Source organism: Bactrocera latifrons, unplaced genomic scaffold (genome assembly GCF_001853355.1).
Source record: "Bactrocera latifrons isolate USDA-ARS-PBARC rearing strain unplaced genomic scaffold, ASM185335v1 scaffold_183, whole genome shotgun sequence".
Taxonomy (NCBI): Eukaryota; Metazoa; Arthropoda; class Insecta; order Diptera; family Tephritidae; genus Bactrocera; species Bactrocera latifrons.
Window position 1 is genome coordinate 131,585 of NW_017535330.1, and position 20,648 is coordinate 152,232.

The 20,648-nt window shown below is 33.4% G+C and overlaps 4 protein-coding genes across 8 annotated transcripts; 2 read left to right on the forward strand and 2 right to left on the reverse strand.

Moving 5' to 3' along the window:
* The first annotated feature begins 3,857 nt into the window (after window positions 1–3,857).
* LOC108967347 (beta-galactosidase) lies at window positions 3,858–8,890 on the forward strand. The gene is made up of 6 exons (XM_018930686.1): window positions 3,858–4,006; window positions 5,738–5,904; window positions 6,504–6,654; window positions 6,719–7,055; window positions 7,124–7,271; window positions 7,627–8,890. The coding sequence occupies exons 1-6, from the start codon at window positions 3,923–3,925 to the stop codon at window positions 8,687–8,689; spliced, it is 1,950 nt and encodes a 649-aa protein (XP_018786231.1). The 5' UTR covers window positions 3,858–3,922; the 3' UTR covers window positions 8,690–8,890.
* An 840-nt stretch (window positions 8,891–9,730) lies between these two features.
* Window positions 9,731–15,047, reverse strand: LOC108967349 (tetraspanin-5). 4 transcript variants are annotated; one of them, XM_018930690.1, is made up of 7 exons: window positions 14,655–15,047; window positions 14,404–14,598; window positions 14,135–14,215; window positions 13,791–14,069; window positions 13,511–13,621; window positions 13,252–13,368; window positions 9,731–13,153 (listed from the first exon to the last, which is right to left on the reverse strand). In XM_018930690.1, the coding sequence occupies exons 1-7, from the start codon at window positions 14,742–14,744 to the stop codon at window positions 13,085–13,087; spliced, it is 942 nt and encodes a 313-aa protein (XP_018786235.1). In that variant the 5' UTR covers window positions 14,745–15,047; the 3' UTR covers window positions 9,731–13,084. The 4 variants fall into 4 exon arrangements, with proteins under 4 accessions (XP_018786235.1, XP_018786232.1, XP_018786233.1 ...); XM_018930687.1 differs by lacking the exon at window positions 13,511–13,621 and having other exon boundaries at window positions 14,655–14,777; window positions 14,973–15,046; XM_018930688.1 differs by lacking the exon at window positions 13,511–13,621 and having other exon boundaries at window positions 14,655–14,777; window positions 14,980–15,041.
* A 998-nt stretch (window positions 15,048–16,045) lies between these two features.
* Window positions 16,046–17,983, forward strand: LOC108967333 (COP9 signalosome complex subunit 2). Its single transcript, XM_018930666.1, has 6 exons — window positions 16,046–16,197; window positions 16,290–16,484; window positions 16,545–16,670; window positions 16,723–17,204; window positions 17,346–17,678; window positions 17,738–17,983. Exons 1-6 carry the CDS (start codon window positions 16,144–16,146, stop codon window positions 17,880–17,882), a joined length of 1,335 nt encoding a protein of 444 aa, XP_018786211.1. The 5' UTR covers window positions 16,046–16,143; the 3' UTR covers window positions 17,883–17,983.
* A 225-nt stretch (window positions 17,984–18,208) lies between these two features.
* LOC108967341 (protein rolling stone-like) lies at window positions 18,209–19,557 on the reverse strand. Of its 2 annotated transcripts, none has more exons than XM_018930679.1 (4): window positions 19,345–19,557; window positions 18,934–19,147; window positions 18,498–18,864; window positions 18,209–18,433 (listed from the first exon to the last, which is right to left on the reverse strand). In XM_018930679.1, exons 1-4 carry the CDS (start codon window positions 19,369–19,371, stop codon window positions 18,268–18,270), a joined length of 774 nt encoding a protein of 257 aa, XP_018786224.1. In that variant the 5' UTR covers window positions 19,372–19,557; the 3' UTR covers window positions 18,209–18,267. The 2 variants fall into 2 exon arrangements, with proteins under 2 accessions (XP_018786224.1, XP_018786223.1); XM_018930678.1 differs by lacking the exon at window positions 19,345–19,557 and adding an exon at window positions 19,217–19,337.
* Between the last annotated feature and the right edge of the window lie 1,091 nt (window positions 19,558–20,648).

The following is a 20,648-nucleotide window of genomic DNA, read 5'->3' on the forward strand; positions in this document are numbered from 1 at the left end:
ATATCAAAGATATTAATGGTATTTAAAATAAGTCCATACATATACCAAAATACCTAAAATGCATTCAATTCGTTATTCTAAAGTATGTATACCGCAAAATGTGTACCTTTTAGTTAATAATTCATTTTTATATACCTAATTTGTGATTGAACTGTACTTATTTAAATAAAAAAAAAATCCAACGAATTCCCAAAATTAATAATTTTTAATAATTAAGAAATAAATATATATACTATATATCATTAATATTACAATTTTAACATCCATTTTTGGACCAGATCGCTACGAATAAAAACTATCGACTCACTATCAACTTCCACTCATTACTCGTTATTTGAAAACTCTAAACTAAAAATATATGAACATATTTATTTAGATTTTGACTTCAATAACATGAAGTATATAGTTATTATAATTATGAGTACTATTGATTAAACGAATACCATGGGAATTACTTAAATATAATTAAATAATACTGTTAAAAGAGCATCTAATGATGCATCAAAGGCATAATACTATTATAAATATGATATAAATATAATATACATAAATTTGATAAATACTTGAAGCAAAATTAATCTGCTATATATTAAATATAGATTGGACAATATTTTAATCAAATGCATTTAATTTATACAATTTTATATTGCCAGCAAAGATATAAGTAAATATTAAACCAAATCAATTTGAAGTAATAAAGAAACATAAAAATTAATAACAAACAACAAAATCTTTGTTTTATTTTTCTTTAATATCTGCATATATGGTACCTGAAGTATTGAAGATCTGAATATATGAATGAAGAAATCTATCAACGATTAGATAGACTGGGGGGGAAATTTATGTAACCACGAAGCACCAAAGTTATTGAAAAAGTAATACAAGGTGCGTTCCAAAGAAAACAGGACTTAAAACAAAGCAGAACAAATGTTTTTTCGGCAAAACCAATTTATTTTATTTAAAATAGTCTCCTTCTGTTTCAATACAACTTTTTGCACGGACCAAAAGCATGATGAACGAGTGTTTTAGCTGGTTGGCTGGTATGACTGTTAGTACGGCGGTGCAAGCCTTTTGAATGACTTCTATATCTGCATAACGCTTTCCTTTCATAGGCAAATGCATTTTTCCGAGAAGGAAGAAGTCGCGGGTGCCATATCAGGTGAATACGGGGAGTGGTTAATGGTTAAAATGTGATTTTTGGTCAAATATTGTTTTATTCTGAGCAATTTTTGGTCGTCAGTCAATTTGTGCTTAACAAACCGTGCACGCACCTTTCGTAAGTCCAAATGTTCGGTCAAAATGCGATAAATCAAGGTTTTGGAGATGTTCAATTCCATTTCCATGATGATTTCGGTTGATTTTCTATGAATTCACTCACAGTTTCGATGGAATTTCCGGTGATCACGGATTTTGATTGGTCCACATGATGTCGTCATTTATGTCCTCACGACCATTTTGAAAACGTTGAAACCACTCGTGCACTCTGCTACGTAATAGRCAATCATCGCCATAAACTTGTTTCATAAATTGAAACGTTTCGGTAAAAGATTTAGCAATTTTAAAATAAAATTGATGTTGGCTCTTTGTTCGAAGCTTATTTTCGCACCGATAACACACAACATACTGTTACTTAAAACGCAATAACTTCACTTCCAATCTATGAAATGTCATGAAATTCTCACTGGACAATCGATAAAGACATCAGATTCTAACGCATCATTCGACATATAGATGGCGCCACCAGGGGGCGCTAGATTCAAAAAGTCTTGTTTACTTTGAAAAGTACCTTGTAGTCTGGACCTCCTTCCGTCCGGAATGGGTATAACAGCAGGTTACTGTTGAGGTCACTCATCTTCTCATCAAGCTAAACCGGGCAGGCTTAAAAGTTCGGTTTCTTTAGTAGGCGTTAAGATTGAGGCATACCTTCTTTCTTCTCGCTGTTTGGTGTCAATTGTAGATTCCAAGTCTTGCCAGGTTCTTCTCCACCAGATCTTTCCAACAGAGCGTCGAATACTTTCAAAGTTCGAGTGTTTTCATCTATTCGGACGATATGACCTAGCACAGCTTTGAAATCGACGTAGAGGTGATATGTACCGATCCTCCTTTCACGGGTCTTTTGCAAGATTTCGCGCTTGTCGAATATCTAGTTAGCTGTTGATTTTCCCGGCCTAAAGCCACACTGATAGGGTCCAATCAGTTTGTTGACGGTGGGCTTTAATCACACACAATACGCTTGATAGAACCTTATATGCGAGGTTGAGGAGGCTCATCCCACGGTTGTTAGCGTAGACTAAGGCTTATTTGAAGTAACAAAAAAAAAATCTACAAATATCGAATAGATGTCATCACCAGACACCTTAATGAAGGGTATAGTAAAATTCTAGATGACGAATGTAAGTTCTCAATTGAAATAAGCAAATAAGGGGTTGTATTCGTACCTTGAAGTACAGTTGGATAAAACGAAATATATAYAGTATTGGATAAAACACCGAGCTCTTGTAGTCGATAGAAAATATTCAGATAATTTTTTGTATAAAAGATTTCACAATATATGCGATGGTGGATTATTTAGCTACAAAAGCGATTTTTTTACGATCCTTACGCTAACAAGGAAKAGCTTCGGTAGTTATAGATTATATAATTGACATTCAAGACCAGGTAAAATTAATGCTAAGAAGTCACTAGTCGATTGATGTTAAACATTTTTTTTTTTAATATTATTGTTATTGTTTAATTTAACTTTCTTAGACAAAAGAATGAATTCGGTGCTGACCAGGAATAAATGTAGATCGAACTTTTTTTCTTTAAGATATTTTTTATCTGAGTCTTTCTCTTTTGAATTTGATCGTATTTCCCAAGTTGTACGTCTCACGTACTAACTACAAAAGACGTATTTCCCAAGTTGTACGTCTCACGTACTAACTATAAAAGAGTCACAACTTAAAAATTTTTTTAATCTATTTTTTTCAATATATCTATTCGTAAATCAAAAGAATTTTCTAAAAAGAAGATATTTTATATTATGGACGACGATTTCACCCAAAAATTTCAATACTTTTTACAGGAACTTATTCCTATTTTATTCCTCCTGAATATTAGCCTTTTTTCGAGTTATGACTCTTTTTTAGTCAGTTTGCGGTATGTATCCTGTTCATAAAACACTCTGGATAACAAACCTAGTTTCCGTGGTGAAGAGCAATAAAAGGTATCATTGGTTTATCTGGATTTGCCATTATTGCAAGAGGATACAAAAAAGTTCTATGGTTAAACAATATAYTGAAATCTCAATTGCCTGGCAGGGTCACCTCAGCGGTTTTAAGTACAAAGCGAAATAAATGCAAAATTTTACATCAAATGGCGGAACATTTACATATTTCTTAATGAATAAAATGTTAGAAACTTAGACAAATGTGGTAAAAAAATATTTCWAAAAAATGTGTTYGTTTCGTAGTTAGTAACTAATTAAAATGAAGGCGCTGATAGTAAAACGCTTTCCACTAGTTCATAACATAAATGTAGAGAAATAAATAATCTACTTAAGTTCGTTTGTTTGTTGGCGTTATTGTTGACACTTATGGTCCTCAAATATTCTAAACACGCTTGAAACACTTAAAGGCCGCTGACCAGTTATGGACAGCAGCTACAAAAGCAAAAACTACTAAATGCATACTCGTAAACAAATAKTCATCATGTATCTATATACRTATATCTATATACATRTATWTTTGCTGTCAAAATTGAGTGGTTGCGATAGAATCTTCCTTATCTATGGAGAGACTTGCATTATCTCTCTAGGCTCTTTATAATTATAAGTATACATATATAAATACTTGCTGCCATATGAATAAATTATTGCAAGACTTCGGTGAACTTAGTCTTTAGAACTCAAACAGTCAATACTGTCAGTTCAGTGTAGACAGCGATGTTAAACACACTAAAATACAGACTTGTGACGGTGATCGGACTTACTTGTCTCTTTTTGAGCGTAAATGGATGTGCYGCAAAAGTGAGTTGGTGCAAGTAAATTTAAATATTTGCACATTTGAGCTACAGTAATAAATATTGGTAAAAAGTGTAATTATAATAATTGGAAGTAAATTAATTAAATTATTCATATTATTATAAAAATCAACAAAGTTTACAAATTACTGAAAATAAAATAAATAAGTAAGGATCATTTTATACTCTTGCAACTTTCAAGAATCAAAGCTAGAGAAATACTTTAAGGTACAAAACCAATCATATAGATTAAAGTTAGCCGGATGTTTAAAATCTTTATATTAAAAAAAATCGAAAATCTTTATATTAAGTATATGGGGGCTAAGGAAAGTATTGTTTCAATTTAACCAATTTTTGACATACAAACATACCATTATATCCAAATATCTTATCCCTTTGCCACGCTCAKCSTCCAATTTTCACAACGGAGCCATAAAGCTCTCTCATACCATTTCGGYGGTAAAATTTAATGTATCTGGCATATTTATTTATTAATTTATTGCACTTTTAGAAGTTTTTAACAGTACCGTTATATAGGGAGTGAGCGAGGTTATCTATCTTYMCACTGYCGGTAGAAGTTCTTATAAGATTTGTACTSAGCAAATTTGGTTATTGCAACTTATGTGTTATAGTCACGCCTAAAAGTACGGACTACACATGCTCCTTTCTACCGGAATCCTCTGTACCAAAATCTCTATTTACGGCACTTTATATGTTTTCRGTTAATGACGATTTGTGGGCGTGGCAGTGGTCCGATTATGCCCATCTACGTACTCGAATCTTTTTTGTACTAAGCAACCCTCAATTTTTACTGAAGTAACAGTTTGCACGGACGGACAGATGCGTGCATTCGTTAATAGCAAACAAAAATCCAAAATCGACGATAAAAGCAAATAAAAAAGGGATTCCAGTGAGTTYTGCAAATTTAGGTAGATCGGGGTGTGAGAATTTTTAGATTTAATTTCTCACAATTATATTATATCTAGTAAAAATATGTGTTCATTCATGTTAGAAATTCTTGGTAACTTCCACTGCAACGGGCGTTACGGAGCCTCTGCGTCGTCCCAGCATAAATTTTACTATACTTTAAAAGTTCCAATGAAGATCTTTTTAAAGTTTAAGTAGGTATGAGGATGGCTTAAGCTKGGACTATCTGAGGCAATAACACAGATTTAAAGGAACTCAAGGGAGTTAAAGGTGGGATACTAATAGTTTCGTAAATACCGGTACAAAAGAAAGAGGACCACGAAATGTTTCTGTCATATTTGGATATTTTTATGTTMTTAGAGACTGAGAGAGTTCGAAACAGCCAAATTTAGCTGACTTTGTCAAATTCTGAAACAAGTGAAGTCCATTTTGTCTCATTTGGAAATTCGCCTTCTCTGCTGGGAAGGCTTATTTTACGTTTAACTCTAACATATCGTTTCTTTGCTTTCACGAAATTTGTGATGAATTTTGTACTTGTTTTCTATTAAAAAAAAAAAAAAACTATAATTGAACCCCGTTATTGAAAATCGTTTCAACCGTTTGAGTTGGATATATTTTTAGTACCGCCTTGAAATGTTTTCTTAATATATTTATGTTTATACCATATTTATATAAGTGCAGAGTACTCTCAAAAATACCAACATAACTTTTTCCACAACTAAATTCTTCTCTTTATTTTTCTGTAAGTAATTATTTAAATAAATACTAATATGTAATTAAATTTCTTTTTCGGTTATTTTTTTTTTTCAAGAGAACCAACCGGTCCTTCACCATTGACCATGTAGGTAATACATTTTTAACGGACGGCTTGCCATTCCGATATGTCTCAGGCTCGTTTCATTATTTCCGCGCTTTGCCTCAAGTATGGGCCGAACGTTTGAAGACAATGCATGCAGCCGGCTTAAATGCCATCGATACGTGAGTATAATAGTTTATATGGTTTTCTTTCCAATTGCTACGAGTGAAAACGCAAGATTTGTCAATGTTTTATTTAACAGCAAGACCTAAATTTAGAAAATTTAATCTGAAATAAATACCTGATTAGAAAAACTCGATGATATAGTGCAGTTAAGTTAATAACTACATACTTCACATGCTTGAACATATACAGTTCTAAACCTCTGCCATATTTAAAAAATATAACAAACTCGGAATGTACCAAAAGATGGTCTGGCGAATGAACAGAAAATGCATGTCATTCTCCGTCGCAGTTGGTCCTAAGCCACGATTTGCTTTCCTAATATTTGTTTAGAGAATATTCAACAAAATTTCTGCAGACGTACATATGCTCACGTATGTACGGTTTAAAGGAGATAATTATGTTCAGGCTGGATCACTCAAAGTCACCTGCARGCTAGCAGTCGCGGTGAAGCACTTCGAAGTCGGCACTTCTTCATCGGTTGTCTCGAGGCTACATGTATGCGCCCATTAAATTAAATTTCATTGATAATTTTTACTATACATGTATATACACACAATACATAGTTTCTAAATTATATATGTATTCACAAATTTAGCTACATCGAGTGGTCTTTGCATAACCCGCACGACGGCGTCTACAACTGGSATGGTATTGCTGATATTGAACGCTTCTTGGAATTAGCACAAAAGGAAGGTTTATATGTAGTGCTACGACCGGGTCCATACATTTGCGCGGAGCGTGATAATGTAACATAAGCTTTAAGTAAGGCTTAAATATTGAAAACTAATCAAAAGTTTTCATTTTCTACAGGGCGGGTTACCACATTGGCTTTTCACCAAGTATCCCGAAATTAAGGTGCGAACCACTGATACTTACTATCAATTGGAGGTAAGCAAATGGTATGAAAAATTAATGCCGCGTCTAGAACGGTTTCTCTACGGCAATGGTGGTCCCATTATAATGGTACAAGTAGAAAACGAATATGGAGCCTTTTATGCYTGCGATGCCAAACATTTGCTTTGGCTTCGCGATGAAACCGAAAAATATGTTCAAGGAAATGCAGTACTTTTCACAACGGATCAACCTAATAATGGTTTGGAATGTGGCAAAATTGAAGGCGTACATGCGACAGTTGATTTTGGAATAGGTAATTAAAGTTTATTTTTTATKGGTATTAATATTTATCACTGCCATTATGATTATTAATGAACACAGGTTCCAACTTCGATGAACACTGGCGTGCTATGCGCAGGGTCCAACCAACGGGACCGTTAGTAAATTCTGAATTCTATCCCGGTTGGTTAACCCATTGGGGAGAGGAGAATCAGAGACGTGATGGGATGGAAGTTGCAGATTCCCTGAGGTAAGGCCAAACACAGACACATAAGCCGAAATATTCGAGGCATCCTTTGTTAATTTGTATTATTCGTAAGAAGCAGTAAGAAAGCAACCTAAAATTCGATCAGTATTTTAAAGAGAGTGTATCGATATTTTACGATTTATTCATATTTTCACAAAACCCTGATTGAATATTAAAACAAATAGATTTTTGCGATATAAAGAAGCCCAATTAATTTGTTCCACTTGGTGATCAATTTAGCAGATAGGATTTTCATAACTAATAACATAGACTAATATGTTTTTATCTTCTTGCATATCTCTATCTTCTGTTCGTCGTTGATATCATCAACAAACTGACCATTTGTTTTTGCCTGCAGACGAATACTCGAAGCTGGTGCCAGTGTAAACTTTTACATGTTCTTTGGAGGCACCAACTTTGGTTTCACCGCTGGCGCTAACAATTATGGAGACTACGTAGCTGATATCACTTCTTACGATTACGATGCCATAATGGATGAGGCGGGTAATGTCACTAAGAAGTTCGAAATGATACGAAAAGTCATAGCCGATTTTATCGACGTGCCAAACGAAGAAAGCTGCAACGGTTGCATAGAAACGCAACGCTTGGCTTACGGTAATGTAACGCTAAAGCCCATAACCAATTTACTCTCAGAAGTAGGACGRACTACATTGGCGAAAGGCAAACCACTGTCAGCCGAAAAACCACTCACATTTGAAAATCTCGATCAGTACTCCGGCCTAGTTTTGTACGAAACGCAATTGCCACATTTGGAAATTGATCCCACAGTTCTCACAGTCAATGAATTGAATGATCGTGCCTTTGTATTTGTAGATGAAGAGTTGGTTGGCACGTTGTCGCGTAAAAACGGTATCTTGTCGGTGCCATTGAGCAAAGGATGGGGTAGCCTTCTACAGATTTTGGTAGAAAATCAAGGACGTATCAATTATGAAACTATGAATGATACCAAAGGTATTTTAGGTACGGTAACAGTGGAACGTTTCAATCGCGAAAAACAAGAACTCAAGCACTGGGTCACAACTTCATTTCCATTGGAAAGTGAGCAAATAACGTTGATTTCTGCAACGCTTAAAAGCGAAATGAAARCCGACGTAGTACCGAAAAGCAAACTTCTAAGAAATGGACCTGTAATATATCACGGTGAATTCACAATAGAAAAACTCGGCGACACTTATCTAAATCCAACCGGTTGGGGCAAGGGTGTGGCTTATGTAAATGGCTTCAATTTGGGACGCTATTGGCCGTTGTTAGGGCCTCAAACAACGTTATATCTTCCCAAGGATTTACTAAATCTTGGCACGAATACGCTGGTTCTTTTGGAATACCAGAGAGCTAACTTAAATGAGGCGACTGGAGACTATAYCGTGACGCTCGACGATAAACCTCAGTTAGATGGATAATTAATTGCTAATTAGAGTGTTTTGTTATTGTTGTATTTCCTTTTTTTAACTAGAAGCATTTTATATAAACATTGTTATTAAATGAAAAAATCATAACTTAATCTTATTGGTTACGAAATGAATAATGAAACTTGGGCTCACCCGTAAGTTGCTCTTAAACTTAATTAATAAAATTCTCTGTTTTTAAACTGTTTCAGGCAATTCTGAGTTTATAGTTGCACCTAAGCCTTATGCCTTTGGTCTGGTTGAAAGAACGCGTTACAAACAAAATATCTCTATCCATATCCGTCCCCGTCACTAACCTTAACTAGAATACTGTTAAAGTTGCATGATATTTTTTCCAACCGTATTCGACTTTCAAAGAAAAAGCTGATCAAAAGCAATAAGAACGAGTTTTCGCGCTAATTATTGACAAATAATGAAACACCGCTGAGCTGTTGTTGCTCGGTGAAAGTCGCAGAAAACACCTGTAAATGCAAAAGTCGACTAAAAAGGGAATAAGTCAGAACATGATAAACCAATCAAGAGACAATATTGCTATGCGTTTTGGATTGAGAGTAAAGCCAAGCGACCAAATTTTTCCCAATTCTACACACGGGCTCACTTATTTGTGATACGTCTGATAGATTTTAGGAATTTCGGTTTAAGCTATTCCSTCACACACCGCCATATTAGCCATATTTAGTCTTCAGCGATTTTTCTGCTCTCGCAAACTCAAAAAGTGGTTTCATTCAACTGAAGAATTGAGGATGAAAGAAAGCGAATATTTTGAAGGCCACGACAGTAGGGTCTRCGTAACCGGKRCGGACCCTTGGATAACCGATACACAAATTCCATACTCCATTCAAAAAAGTTCYTCCACTGCTGGATAAAAATTTTTTGAGTCCAAAAATKTATAATGTCTTCACTGTAAAGAGYAAAACCCATATTATTTGACAATTAAGAACTGATCTGTAAAATATTTTAGYATAGTATATTTAGTTCTTTCCTTCAGCCAACTTTACTTGTCTGATYCGTATGCACGAAATAAATTTCCAGAAGTTTAAAAGGTTTTGTTAACTAAACATTTACTTAGTGTTATGTTTATTACATTAAGGTGTTTATACATATGCAGTAAAGTACACATATACGTATGTATTTATGTTCTTATTGTATGTTATGTATACATTTGTATATGATTGTATAAGCAACATAAATCGTAAGGGCGTCACAACTTACCAAAAATTTGCTAAGTACTGAAACTATTTACCTTTTATTTATATGAACATTATATACATAATCAAAATAATTTTTAAAACAGCTTTTCAGCATCATGTCCAAAAAAAAAAAACTTCAGAAAGTTTTGCTGGAATTTAGAATATGATGCCGCGATTTCGGGGCTACAAGGGTTATAGGCTGTATGYACGAATATATGTAAAACTGCCGCTGTCTTATTCTATTCTTTTTAAGATATTTGTATTTAAAGCTCAAAAWTTCACTAATTTCATGTATGTAAGTAATTTTTCAATTTATAGGAATACAAGGCATTCCCACAAAAAATTTAATAAATTCAAATTGTTTCCCAATTAAATAAAAACTGTTTCATTTTTGTCTGTAAATTTAACTGCTTCTAAACAATTACGAAGGCATATAACGTATGTATGTATATATTGTATATATTATTCATTTGGAGAACCTCTACTTTCAGCCCACATTCATTTAAATCCCGAAATCGCGGGATGCTATTTTAAAATTCATCGGTTATTTCTACAAACAAAAATTTGTATGAAATTGTTGTATTTACTACACTTACGATTATTTGCTTACAGGAAAATGCTTGGCAAACGAGAGAAATTTGTCCGTTTCGTAATGCTATACAATATTTATAACTATCTAAAAAAGTGTGTGTACATAACCTACATAACATTTTATGTAATCAATATTTTATAGKATAATGGAAGCATTAAAGAAAATGTTTAACATATCTTGAATATCATCAACTGCCTACGTTCGTCTTACCACTGTTCTTTTTTTCAAAGTTTTATATCTTAAAGTAACAAGGATATTTTATAGTTTGTATTTAATATAATATGTGGATASCTTATTAAAGTTGAATACACTTACGTTATTTTAGTTTACTGTTATTTACCTGTTGTTTGCTAAATTTGACGAAGCGCAGGCAATTAATTTAAGCGACTTAACATGTAGTAACCTTACATATGGTAATCGAGCAATCTTAAGTGGAGTTTCATAAACACAAAAAGTAATCTCTCTAATTAGTATAACGATTAATAAACTATAGACYCAAAACTAAATACGTATTATAAAGTAAAACATTGAAAATATCAAAAATAAAAAATGGAAATAAATGAAATAAAGGAGAAGAAGAAGGTAAACAATTATTCTAGCTTACTTGTAATATTTACTTATTTTGGAATGGAATTTTCTATTTTTTTGTTTACTTTACATATTTTCAAACAAACATTTTTTTAAATACTTTCAAGATAATATCAATTTTTTTCTTTGTACGCAAAAGTTGTCAAAAGGCAAACACTTATGTTAAAGAGATTTCTTAATGAAGGTTATTACAATAATAATATTTTTGTATTCGGGCAGTGAAAATACATTATACGACAACGGGGAGAGTAAAAGAAGGCAATTATACGCCTGGCCTTAGACCATTTTGATATCAGGCGTTAATATTTAAAGAATAATGGTATGTACCGTATGGTACCGTAAAAATGTGAGATGAAAAATAAACTTTTGTCAAAATTCCATCGCTGATGTGATGATGTGAGATTCCTTTGCAAGTTCAGTTTATATCTAAGAGCTTTTCAATACAGAAATCTCTTTTAGTTAATAATAGTATGTATTGCTAGCTAATTGTTATTACTTATGTATGTACATATAAATCAGTACAATATTCGTCTGTCAAATATCTAACTAATTTTTATTCAAATGTAAGTACATAACTAGACATACATACGTATTAGGGTGGAGCAAAATTATGTTACAAAWTTTATGCAATTTGTTACATCTTTAATAGCATAGGGATAAAGCAGTTTTCTTCAAAAATAGAAATGATGGTAAATACTGTTTTGTTATTTGAGAAGTAAATATATACTATAAATCTAAATAATGGAAAACATATTTAGAAAGGTGGCATAGGGACTTATATACTCAAAAAAGATTAAAATGTTAGCCTACGTACCTTTTTGTATTATATGTATATACAATCTGTAAATGTACAGAAGTAAATCTACACTGAAAAAAAAAATAATAATAATTACCACCCTAATACTTGCATATGTCATATCGCATATTTTTATTTAGTTTACATTTTAAGTGTAATTCCTAACGTGTAAAAGTAGTTTATACTTAACTCACTTATTGTGGTCTCACAAAATAACTAGATTTTTGCGTTTCGTTTAAGCTAACAAAGCTTACGCGTACCTTTTCGTTACACTTATTAGTTTATTTAATCATAGGACTAAATCTGCTTAATTACTTTGGTTTGAGCCTTTTATTTATATTGAATAGAGCATTAACACAGTTAGTCTTTACTTGACTCTGCTGATAAATAGTTAGATGGCCGTGAGCGCATTTCTTCTTCCGTCCCGAATAATACGCATGCGCTCCAACCACATAAGGACGAGTGTATTTAAAATAGACATTTACTTATGCAGTATACTTTTTCTGGACTAATAGTAATATCTTCACTTATTGCGTTTAAATAGCAACAAAACAGTATATCAGGTTACAGTTTGCTATACTTAATAGACTTTTCAAGTGCTTCAGAGTTGTTGTGAAAATAAAAAAAWATATATATATATACATAGGTGTGTTGTTTTTGTATGTGGCATATAACCTTTGTTTGCTTAGTTTGAGTTGCATCATTATAAGTCAAGTTAGTTTTGTTTTGTGTTTGTGAGTATTTTGAAAGCTGACCAAAAGAGTTATCACAGCTGCAATTTGAGTTTGACTTGAAAATTAGTGGAAGAATGTATCGTATGAGATTTTAAAGTAAATCAGCTTAATGTAAAAAAAGAGTAATTAAAAAGTGTCAATATATAACTGAATTCATACAAATCGAACTTTAAAAAGCTTTAAACACTATTCAGTTGATGTTGCTTTCTCAGTATAGGGGTTTGCATGTCTCTATGTTTCTCTAAGTTCGGTATATACTAGTATAGTAGTATGTACATGTACGTCTCTAACTCAAAATGSTAGCATAGTCGGAAGTTTAAAGCTTACGTTTAACTGTTTAACTAGTTTACTGTGCATTACTTTACCCGTTCATTTTCACATATGCACTCTTTCATACTACACCCACATGTTGCGGCGTGTCTTGTACCCGACCTAAATGGCAGTGGGMCGTGGCGGTATGCCATTGCATGGCGCGGCGGAAGGTATTTGTCAGTGATACTTAGATTTTTGCGCATTTATATCGGCGCGGAGATTTTGTGTGAAGCAAATGCCAAGTATCTGTAAATTAAATTTATAAGTTAGTGTATGTTATATAGCTRCAGTTATAGGGATTAAAACAAGTAACAAAAACATAATTCAAATTAAATAAAACAAACCTGTACGAAAATAAGTATAATAACGCTGGTTGAAATTATAATTAAATTACGCTCAATCCACTCTTCACCCGCTTGTACACAGCCTTTTTCGTAAATGATTTTCGATATTTCAAAATTCTAGGACAACACAAATATAAATAATAATAAAAGTATTAGTAGGACAAAGAACTGTAAAACCAAAAAATTTTATAATTCATAAATTGTTAACACACAGTTTAAATTATACGACTACATTTAAAAAATGTTAGTACAACAGGACCTGCACTACAAGTATACAAATGCAGGAAGAGGCTACACTAATCAGGTGTGCTTCCAGCCAATCTTCGCCTGCTCGCAAACAACCGCGCTCATAGATATGTCGTTCCACCGGCTATAGCACAACCCCAGTATTTTATTATTCGTGCGATTATTCATTAAAAAGTTCGTTCCATTATTTAGTAGGCAGCAAATAGAARGCATTAGTAGGAGATTAGTTCAGAATTAGTAATGAAATGCAAAGAACTGCTTGGTTAGGCTTATTTTTTTACAACTACACATACATATCCTTCTTTGCGCACATCGTAGCCACATTGCTTATTCTTTATTAATTCGGTTGGTCGCCGACGGCAGCATGAAAACGGCACTCCACATGCTTCCCGACTCCCGATGGCGCTGGATGAACAATTGAAGTAGTTATTGCTATCCCAATCTTTTGGGCCATCAATTCCACAACACTGCAGCCAATCTTCTTGTATCCAGTCGATAAGATTTTGCTGATCTGGATCCTCACGGTAGTGGATTATGAAGGCACGTAATCCTTCRGTAGCTTGATCTTTTATCTAAATTAAGGTGTGAAATTGTATAAATAAATGTAGTAAATGTATTGGAACTGGTATGAACTCACCCAGCCCTTATCCTTTAGTACAAAAGTTAATATGCCCAAGCTTATTTCAAAAGTCAGCAGCAACGACAGGAATAGTGCGTACTTAAAGTTTGTTTTTTTGGATAATGTCAAGAAAAAAAAATATTTTTAGGCTATTGTTGTTTTTGTCAACATTATAAACTTTTTTTCTACAAGTTTCAATAGGAGCTACCTTAAATTGTGTTTGACTATTTTAGTTAATCCTTATTGCAACACCATTATGTTTATCAAAAATTTAAGAAAATTCTTACCAGTGACAAGAGACAGGTATTTTCCCGTAGCGCTCCAACGCTTCCMGTAAAGCCAATTATAAATGTGATTGTTCCCGTACAAATTAACACAAAGGCCGGATCTAAGGCTATAAATGTTAGCTTAGCCAAATTACTGAACATATCTTTTTCGTTCCAAGCCCAAATACCAACTGCCAGAACACATAATCCAGCAGTCTTCAAAGAAATAAAAGAATTAACTATATGAATAACTTCGTTTCCATCTAACTTACCCAAACAACTACGTTGCTGCTAAAGAGTAGATATTTTAAACAACAGCTTATCTCAGTGGTTTCGCGACGGTATTTCCGTACGGAAGGCATTTTTGTTACTTTGTTGTATATATTTATATGTAGCTATATTATCAAAAAAAAATAAAAAAAATTGACTTGTATGAAATTGACCTTATGCAAAAGAACGTAGAATTTGCTTTCCCTAGGCTGTTGCCTTGAACTACAGAAATATTCCGTTTGTCTTTACAATAGCCACTATAATAAATTTTAAAATATTGCTATAAATGCACATTCTCTTTTTTATTTATTGAACATTACGATATACTGGAATTTTTTGATGTGGGTTAAATTTGTAACAAAAATATTTATAGAAGATTTCTTGCAAGTTTTTCTTGTCAGATCASTTTTTTTTTTATTGGAACGAATGTCAACACAAACGAAATCAAACATTAACAGTGACGTCCTCWGAAATGGAACAGCTTCAACTATATTAAATTTTCAGTAAACAATTAGGTAATCAACAGTTTCGTTTTTAATACCATCTGAACATGGTATCATGTGTGTCGTGTATGGCGTTCTCTGAGCACAAAATCTCATTTCTCTTGTGTCGACGTACAGTGAAGATCTCGGACGAACAATGGAAAGTGTTAAGGGGGGAGCTTCAAAAMATCGTTTTTTTTTTTTWATAATTTTTTTGAGAGGGAAAGAAATAATTGATTCAAATGAAATTTCTAGGCTTTATTGTAATATATTTGAGCATCTTTCACAAAATTTGTGGATACGAAATCTTTGATATTAACATCGCATTTCGAACTTAAAACATAGAGAAAGTGCAAATTGAATTCTGTATGATGTTCGATTGGACGGCTAACAGAACGTTCTCTGGTATAAGCGCGGAGCTTCAAAAAAAAAAAAAAATAATAAACATGGCAACCCTTTTCTTATTGTGCAAATGAAGAGAATTTAACTAAAATAAAATAATTAAAATAAAGCTTTATTGCAACAATTATTAAAAAAATTAATATACAGAAACGTTATAGTGAAATGTTAGTAAGTGAAAGTGCATAATATAAGTGAAAAAGTTATTCACAATATACAAAATATCAATGTAAAAGTTGTCAATTTTTCTAATATAAATGCAAATACCTTCAAAACTATAAGTCAGCGGCAACTATATATAATATATATATTTTCCTGATCTGGAGGACGTCAAATTTCCAGTGGTACCCATTTTGTTCCCGAAATCCGGGGATGCTATTCTAAATCCCAGCCGAATTAATAAATGTTGTAATAGTTGCATATAAATGTTTTTGTTTCAAAAGAGGTAATGTCAAAATTAATGGAACTATTTTATCCTTATGCTTGAGAAAGTTTTTGCTGTCAGCTTTAACTATTGTGAATGGCTTGCTAAGAAGAGGAAAGTGCTGTGAAAGAAAGAAGTATATTGGGTTATTAAAATAAATTATAATTTAGGTGATAACTAGCCAAAATGTCCGATAATGAGGATGATTTTATGTGTGAAGATGACGAGGATTATGGATTGGTATGTTTCCATAAAATTGTTTTAAAGTATAGMTTGTTCTAGCAGAGAAATAATGTTTTCTTGTTGACCGGCTTTACTGGCTTCCTTTGCAGGAGTACTCGGAAGACAGCAATTCGGAACCAGATGTGGATCTAGAAAATCAATATTACAATAGCAAAGCCTTAAAAGAAGAAAATCCAAATGGCGCGCTGGCATCATTTCAGAAGGTGCTGGACTTAGAGGGTGGAGAAAAAGGGGAATGGGGTTTCAAAGCGCTTAAGCAAATGATTAAAATAAATTTTAAATTGGTGAGGCAAATTTCAGATTGAACGATTATAATTGGAAATTTAATGTATGTGGTTTTACAGAATAATTATAATGAAATGATGGAGCGTTACAAACTTCTATTGACGTACATTAAAAGTGCCGTCACGCGTAATCATTCAGAAAAGTCAATAAATTCCATTTTGGACTATATTTCCACTTCCAAAAATGTAAGTTCTGCTTTAAGTAATTGTTTATACCATAATCTGATAAATGTTTTAGATGGAGATTTTGCAAAAGTTTTATGAAACTACATTAGATGCGTTAAAGGATGCCAAAAATGACCGCCTTTGGTTCAAAACTAACACCAAATTAGGGAAACTATATTTTGATCTTGGTGATTTTATCAAATTGCAAAAGATATTAAAGCAACTACACCTGTCATGTCAAACTGATGATGGTGAGGATGACTTAAAGAAAGGCACACAATTACTCGAGATATATGCACTAGAGATTCAAATGTATACCGTGCAGAAAAACAACAAAAAGCTAAAAGCTTTATATGAACAATCATTACATATTAAATCAGCAATACCACATCCATTAATAATGGGTGTAATACGTGAGTGCGGCGGAAAAATGCATTTGAGAGAAGGTGAATTCGAAAAAGCACATACAGATTTCTTTGAAGCGTTCAAGAATTATGATGAATCCGGGTCTCCACGACGCACAACTTGCTTGAAATATTTGGTTTTGGCAAACATGTGAGTTCAAATATATTATTTAGTATCCAAATGCATTCTACATGGTATAAATTCCAATAATATTCTTGTACTAGCAACATGACATACATTTTTAGGTAATTTTAAGTTATTAATTATACACATTCTTCGTAATTTCTATAGGTTAATGAAGTCCGGCATAAATCCCTTCGATTCGCAAGAGGCCAAACCATATAAACAAGATCCCGAAATTGTGGCCATGACGAAACTGGTTATTTCGTATCAAAATAATGATATTACAGAATTCGAGTCCATACTAAAGACTAATCACAAAAGCATTATGGATGACCAATTTATACGTGAACATATTGAAGATCTGCTACGCAATATACGCACACAGGTACTGATCAAACTGATACGGCCCTATAAAAATATTGGCATACCATTTATAGCGACAAAGTTGAAAATAGAGGCAGCAGAAGTCGAAAGTCTATTAGTATCGTGCATACTAGATAAGTAAGTATAAAGTTATTCAATAATATAAATTTAGAATATAATACTTTTTATGATATTAGCACGATCCAAGGACGCATTGATCAAATTAATCAAGTGCTACAACTTGATAAAGAAAATAGTAATGCAGCGCGTTACAATGCCGTGGACGGTTGGGCGAATCAAATCTCGTCGCTGCATCAGGCTGTGGTCAACAAAATGGCATAAACGATAGTGTAGATTTGTGTTAAGCGGGTTAAAAACATGCTTGCTACAATAAAGGATTACTACATAAATGGAAGATTTGCCTATTAATTCGTGTTCTTTATTTTAATATTGTTATTTAACAAATTTAAAAGAGATGCGGTTAATCAATATTTTTAGTATTTCCATCCTTTTTTTATTTGCAAAATTTAATTTCAACGTCTTCAATAAAATGATGTTATTTAAATAATACGAAACGCTTTCAAAAACACGTACTTATTACATAAATTTTCATGATAATAGTAAGTTACCTTTATTTTTTTCATGTAAACAGCATACATATATTTTATTTTATTTTTATTTATTTTTTGTTTTTTTTTGTTTTCCAATATTAAGTTTAATATCAGTTTTACGATAGGCAATTGCTGGAACTCACCCGCACACGTAATTTGTAAATAAGAAATGCTAAAACACACATTGGCAACACAAGTAGCAAACCGCTACAAGCGACTAATGAGGAAGACACTGGGTATTCGCCCCAATTAAGTATTCTGTATATATATGGTTTTCCTATGCTGCAAAGTAAAATATGTGAGGGGAGTTTCTTTACAATTTTCCACAATGTCTTAGAGTACTTACACATTTTCGCCGCCTATCAGAAAGTATACTATAGAAAATACTAAGTATGCGATGACAATGAGCGCTGGATAGACGAAGTGTATTATACGCGTGGGAAATGCCACCACAACTTGGTCGACAATCATTAAAACCGAGTTGATTGCATGCGAATTGATGTTGTGGAAGTAGGCAAGACAACTGTGATTATCGGGTCCATCGAAGAAGTACCGATACAACCGTATGATTTCGATGCGATGTATGCCTTCGGGTACTTTAAAATTCGAAAATGGATATATAAATGCCCAATAAAGAAATGATAGACCGATAGCACATACAAATGCGGATATATGCAGATGCCAGTATAATTTCACGATCCAGCGTGGGCAAGCTGAAAATGAAACGCACATACGGTATACATGAGTACAACAAAATGCCGAAACAGTTAAAACATGCATACGTGCTTTTGGTGCAGTGAAACAGTAGACCGTAACTAGTATGGCGCTGAGTAGCGCGACRAATGTACAGAGCAAGTAACCCCAATTGGTGAAATAAATAAACCATTTGCCATCGAAGAAGAAAAGCTCCAAGCTCAAACCCATAGTGACCGCCAACCAGGCAGCAAAGCACCAGCGGTATATCAAGAATAGTATGGACCACTCACTCTTCTGCCACTGTAATGCAAATGATTAAAGTTGTTGAATTAAAAATGCCTAGCGTGAGTGGGGCTATTATGCGCACACTTGTGATTTGAAAAAACTGTTTACTAGCTCGTCACCGTTACGCCGCCAACAGCAGCARCCGCTCTGTAAAACCATTCGTTGTTCAGCTGAGGGATTATGCTCAGTTTATGACAATAATGGATACCTACTTCACTTATTTGMACTTGTACATCCATTTACAGTCGACTGAAATGCTGCCTTTTTGTTCCAAACGCTTGATTATTAAATATACAATTTTTTTTTAGTTATTTGACTTTCTCTGTGTTTTTTATATTTTTAGCACAAAGTTTTTGATTTTATTATTTCCGTTTTGCCAAAGTCATAAGCGTAAAATTTTGTTGCCGATCGTGGACAAAAAACGAAATAAATTTTGTTTTGTGAAAATAAAAATACAAAAATTGAAGTCAATTATTATATGACAATCATATAGTAACACGTATGTATGTACATAAGTATTTAATATAAGTATGTACATAACTTTCTAACGGAGTTGAGTGTACTGTTATAGAAAATGTTATCGTTAGATCATAATATTTAAAATTTTTTCGTGAAATGCTGCTGGGGTGATATTCGCTGCCTGCATATATTAAATGATAAAACATAAAATTTCATTAAAATCTTCTAACAGACATGCCTTGATAGGCATTGAAGGTTGATACTAACACAAATAAATTTAATGCAAGCAAACACGTTAAAATCGATTGTACTTAAGTTCTAATTCCTTTCACACGTGCATTTGTCATAGTATACAAWTTTCAATAGTTCTTTATATTGAATTTGAAGCTCGGTTTGTATGGCGGGTAAATTCTTTAGAAAATCTCTGCCAAATAAAATCGGAGATATCGGAAAGGTATTTCGTCAATTTATAAAAGTTCCAAACAAGGGCAATTGTTTGATCGTTCATCGTTTGAACAAAATTTCGGATCGATGATTCTCAAACTGAGGGACTAGTTCGCTCATATACAGACAGTTGRACAGACAGAACAGASGGACATGGCTAATTCGACTTAGCTCATTGATCTRATCATTTATATACATATACATATATATATTTTATAGGGTTTCAGATGTTTGCTTCTTGAATCCGTTGAGAAATCGCTGTAACGCGCTTACATAGCTGTTGTGGGGRTTATTTGGAGGAGTGGAAGTTATGGAGATGGAGTCATGTGTAGAAGTTCACACAAGTGAGGAAAGTTCTCTGATCGCCATTCACTTGGGAGTGGCCAGAGACGATTCTTTTACATATGACTTAAGCAGCTCACGACTKCCGGTATTTGACCAAGTATCCTCTGGGTAGCCTAAGAACATCCGTTTGAAGGCGAGCTAAAGTGAGAAGGCGAAACATACCCTGCATAGGGTTGTGCGCTGGGTTTGGGACACGCCACGTAAAAAAATATCACTAATGAAAACGCAACAACAGCCTCGGATGAGAGACCCCACTTTTGATGACGAC

Excerpts from the sequence above, each read along its gene's own strand:
- LOC108967333 (XM_018930666.1), top strand. The coding sequence starts at position 16,144 with ATGTCCGATAATGAGGATGATTTTATGTGTGAAGATGACGAGGATTAT. Across the intron at positions 16,198-16,289 it reads ATGACGAGGATTATGGATTG|GAGTACTCGGAAGACAGCAA; the intron begins GTATGTTTCCAT and ends CTTCCTTTGCAG. Across the intron at positions 17,679-17,737 it reads GTATCGTGCATACTAGATAA|CACGATCCAAGGACGCATTG; the intron begins GTAAGTATAAAG and ends TTATGATATTAG.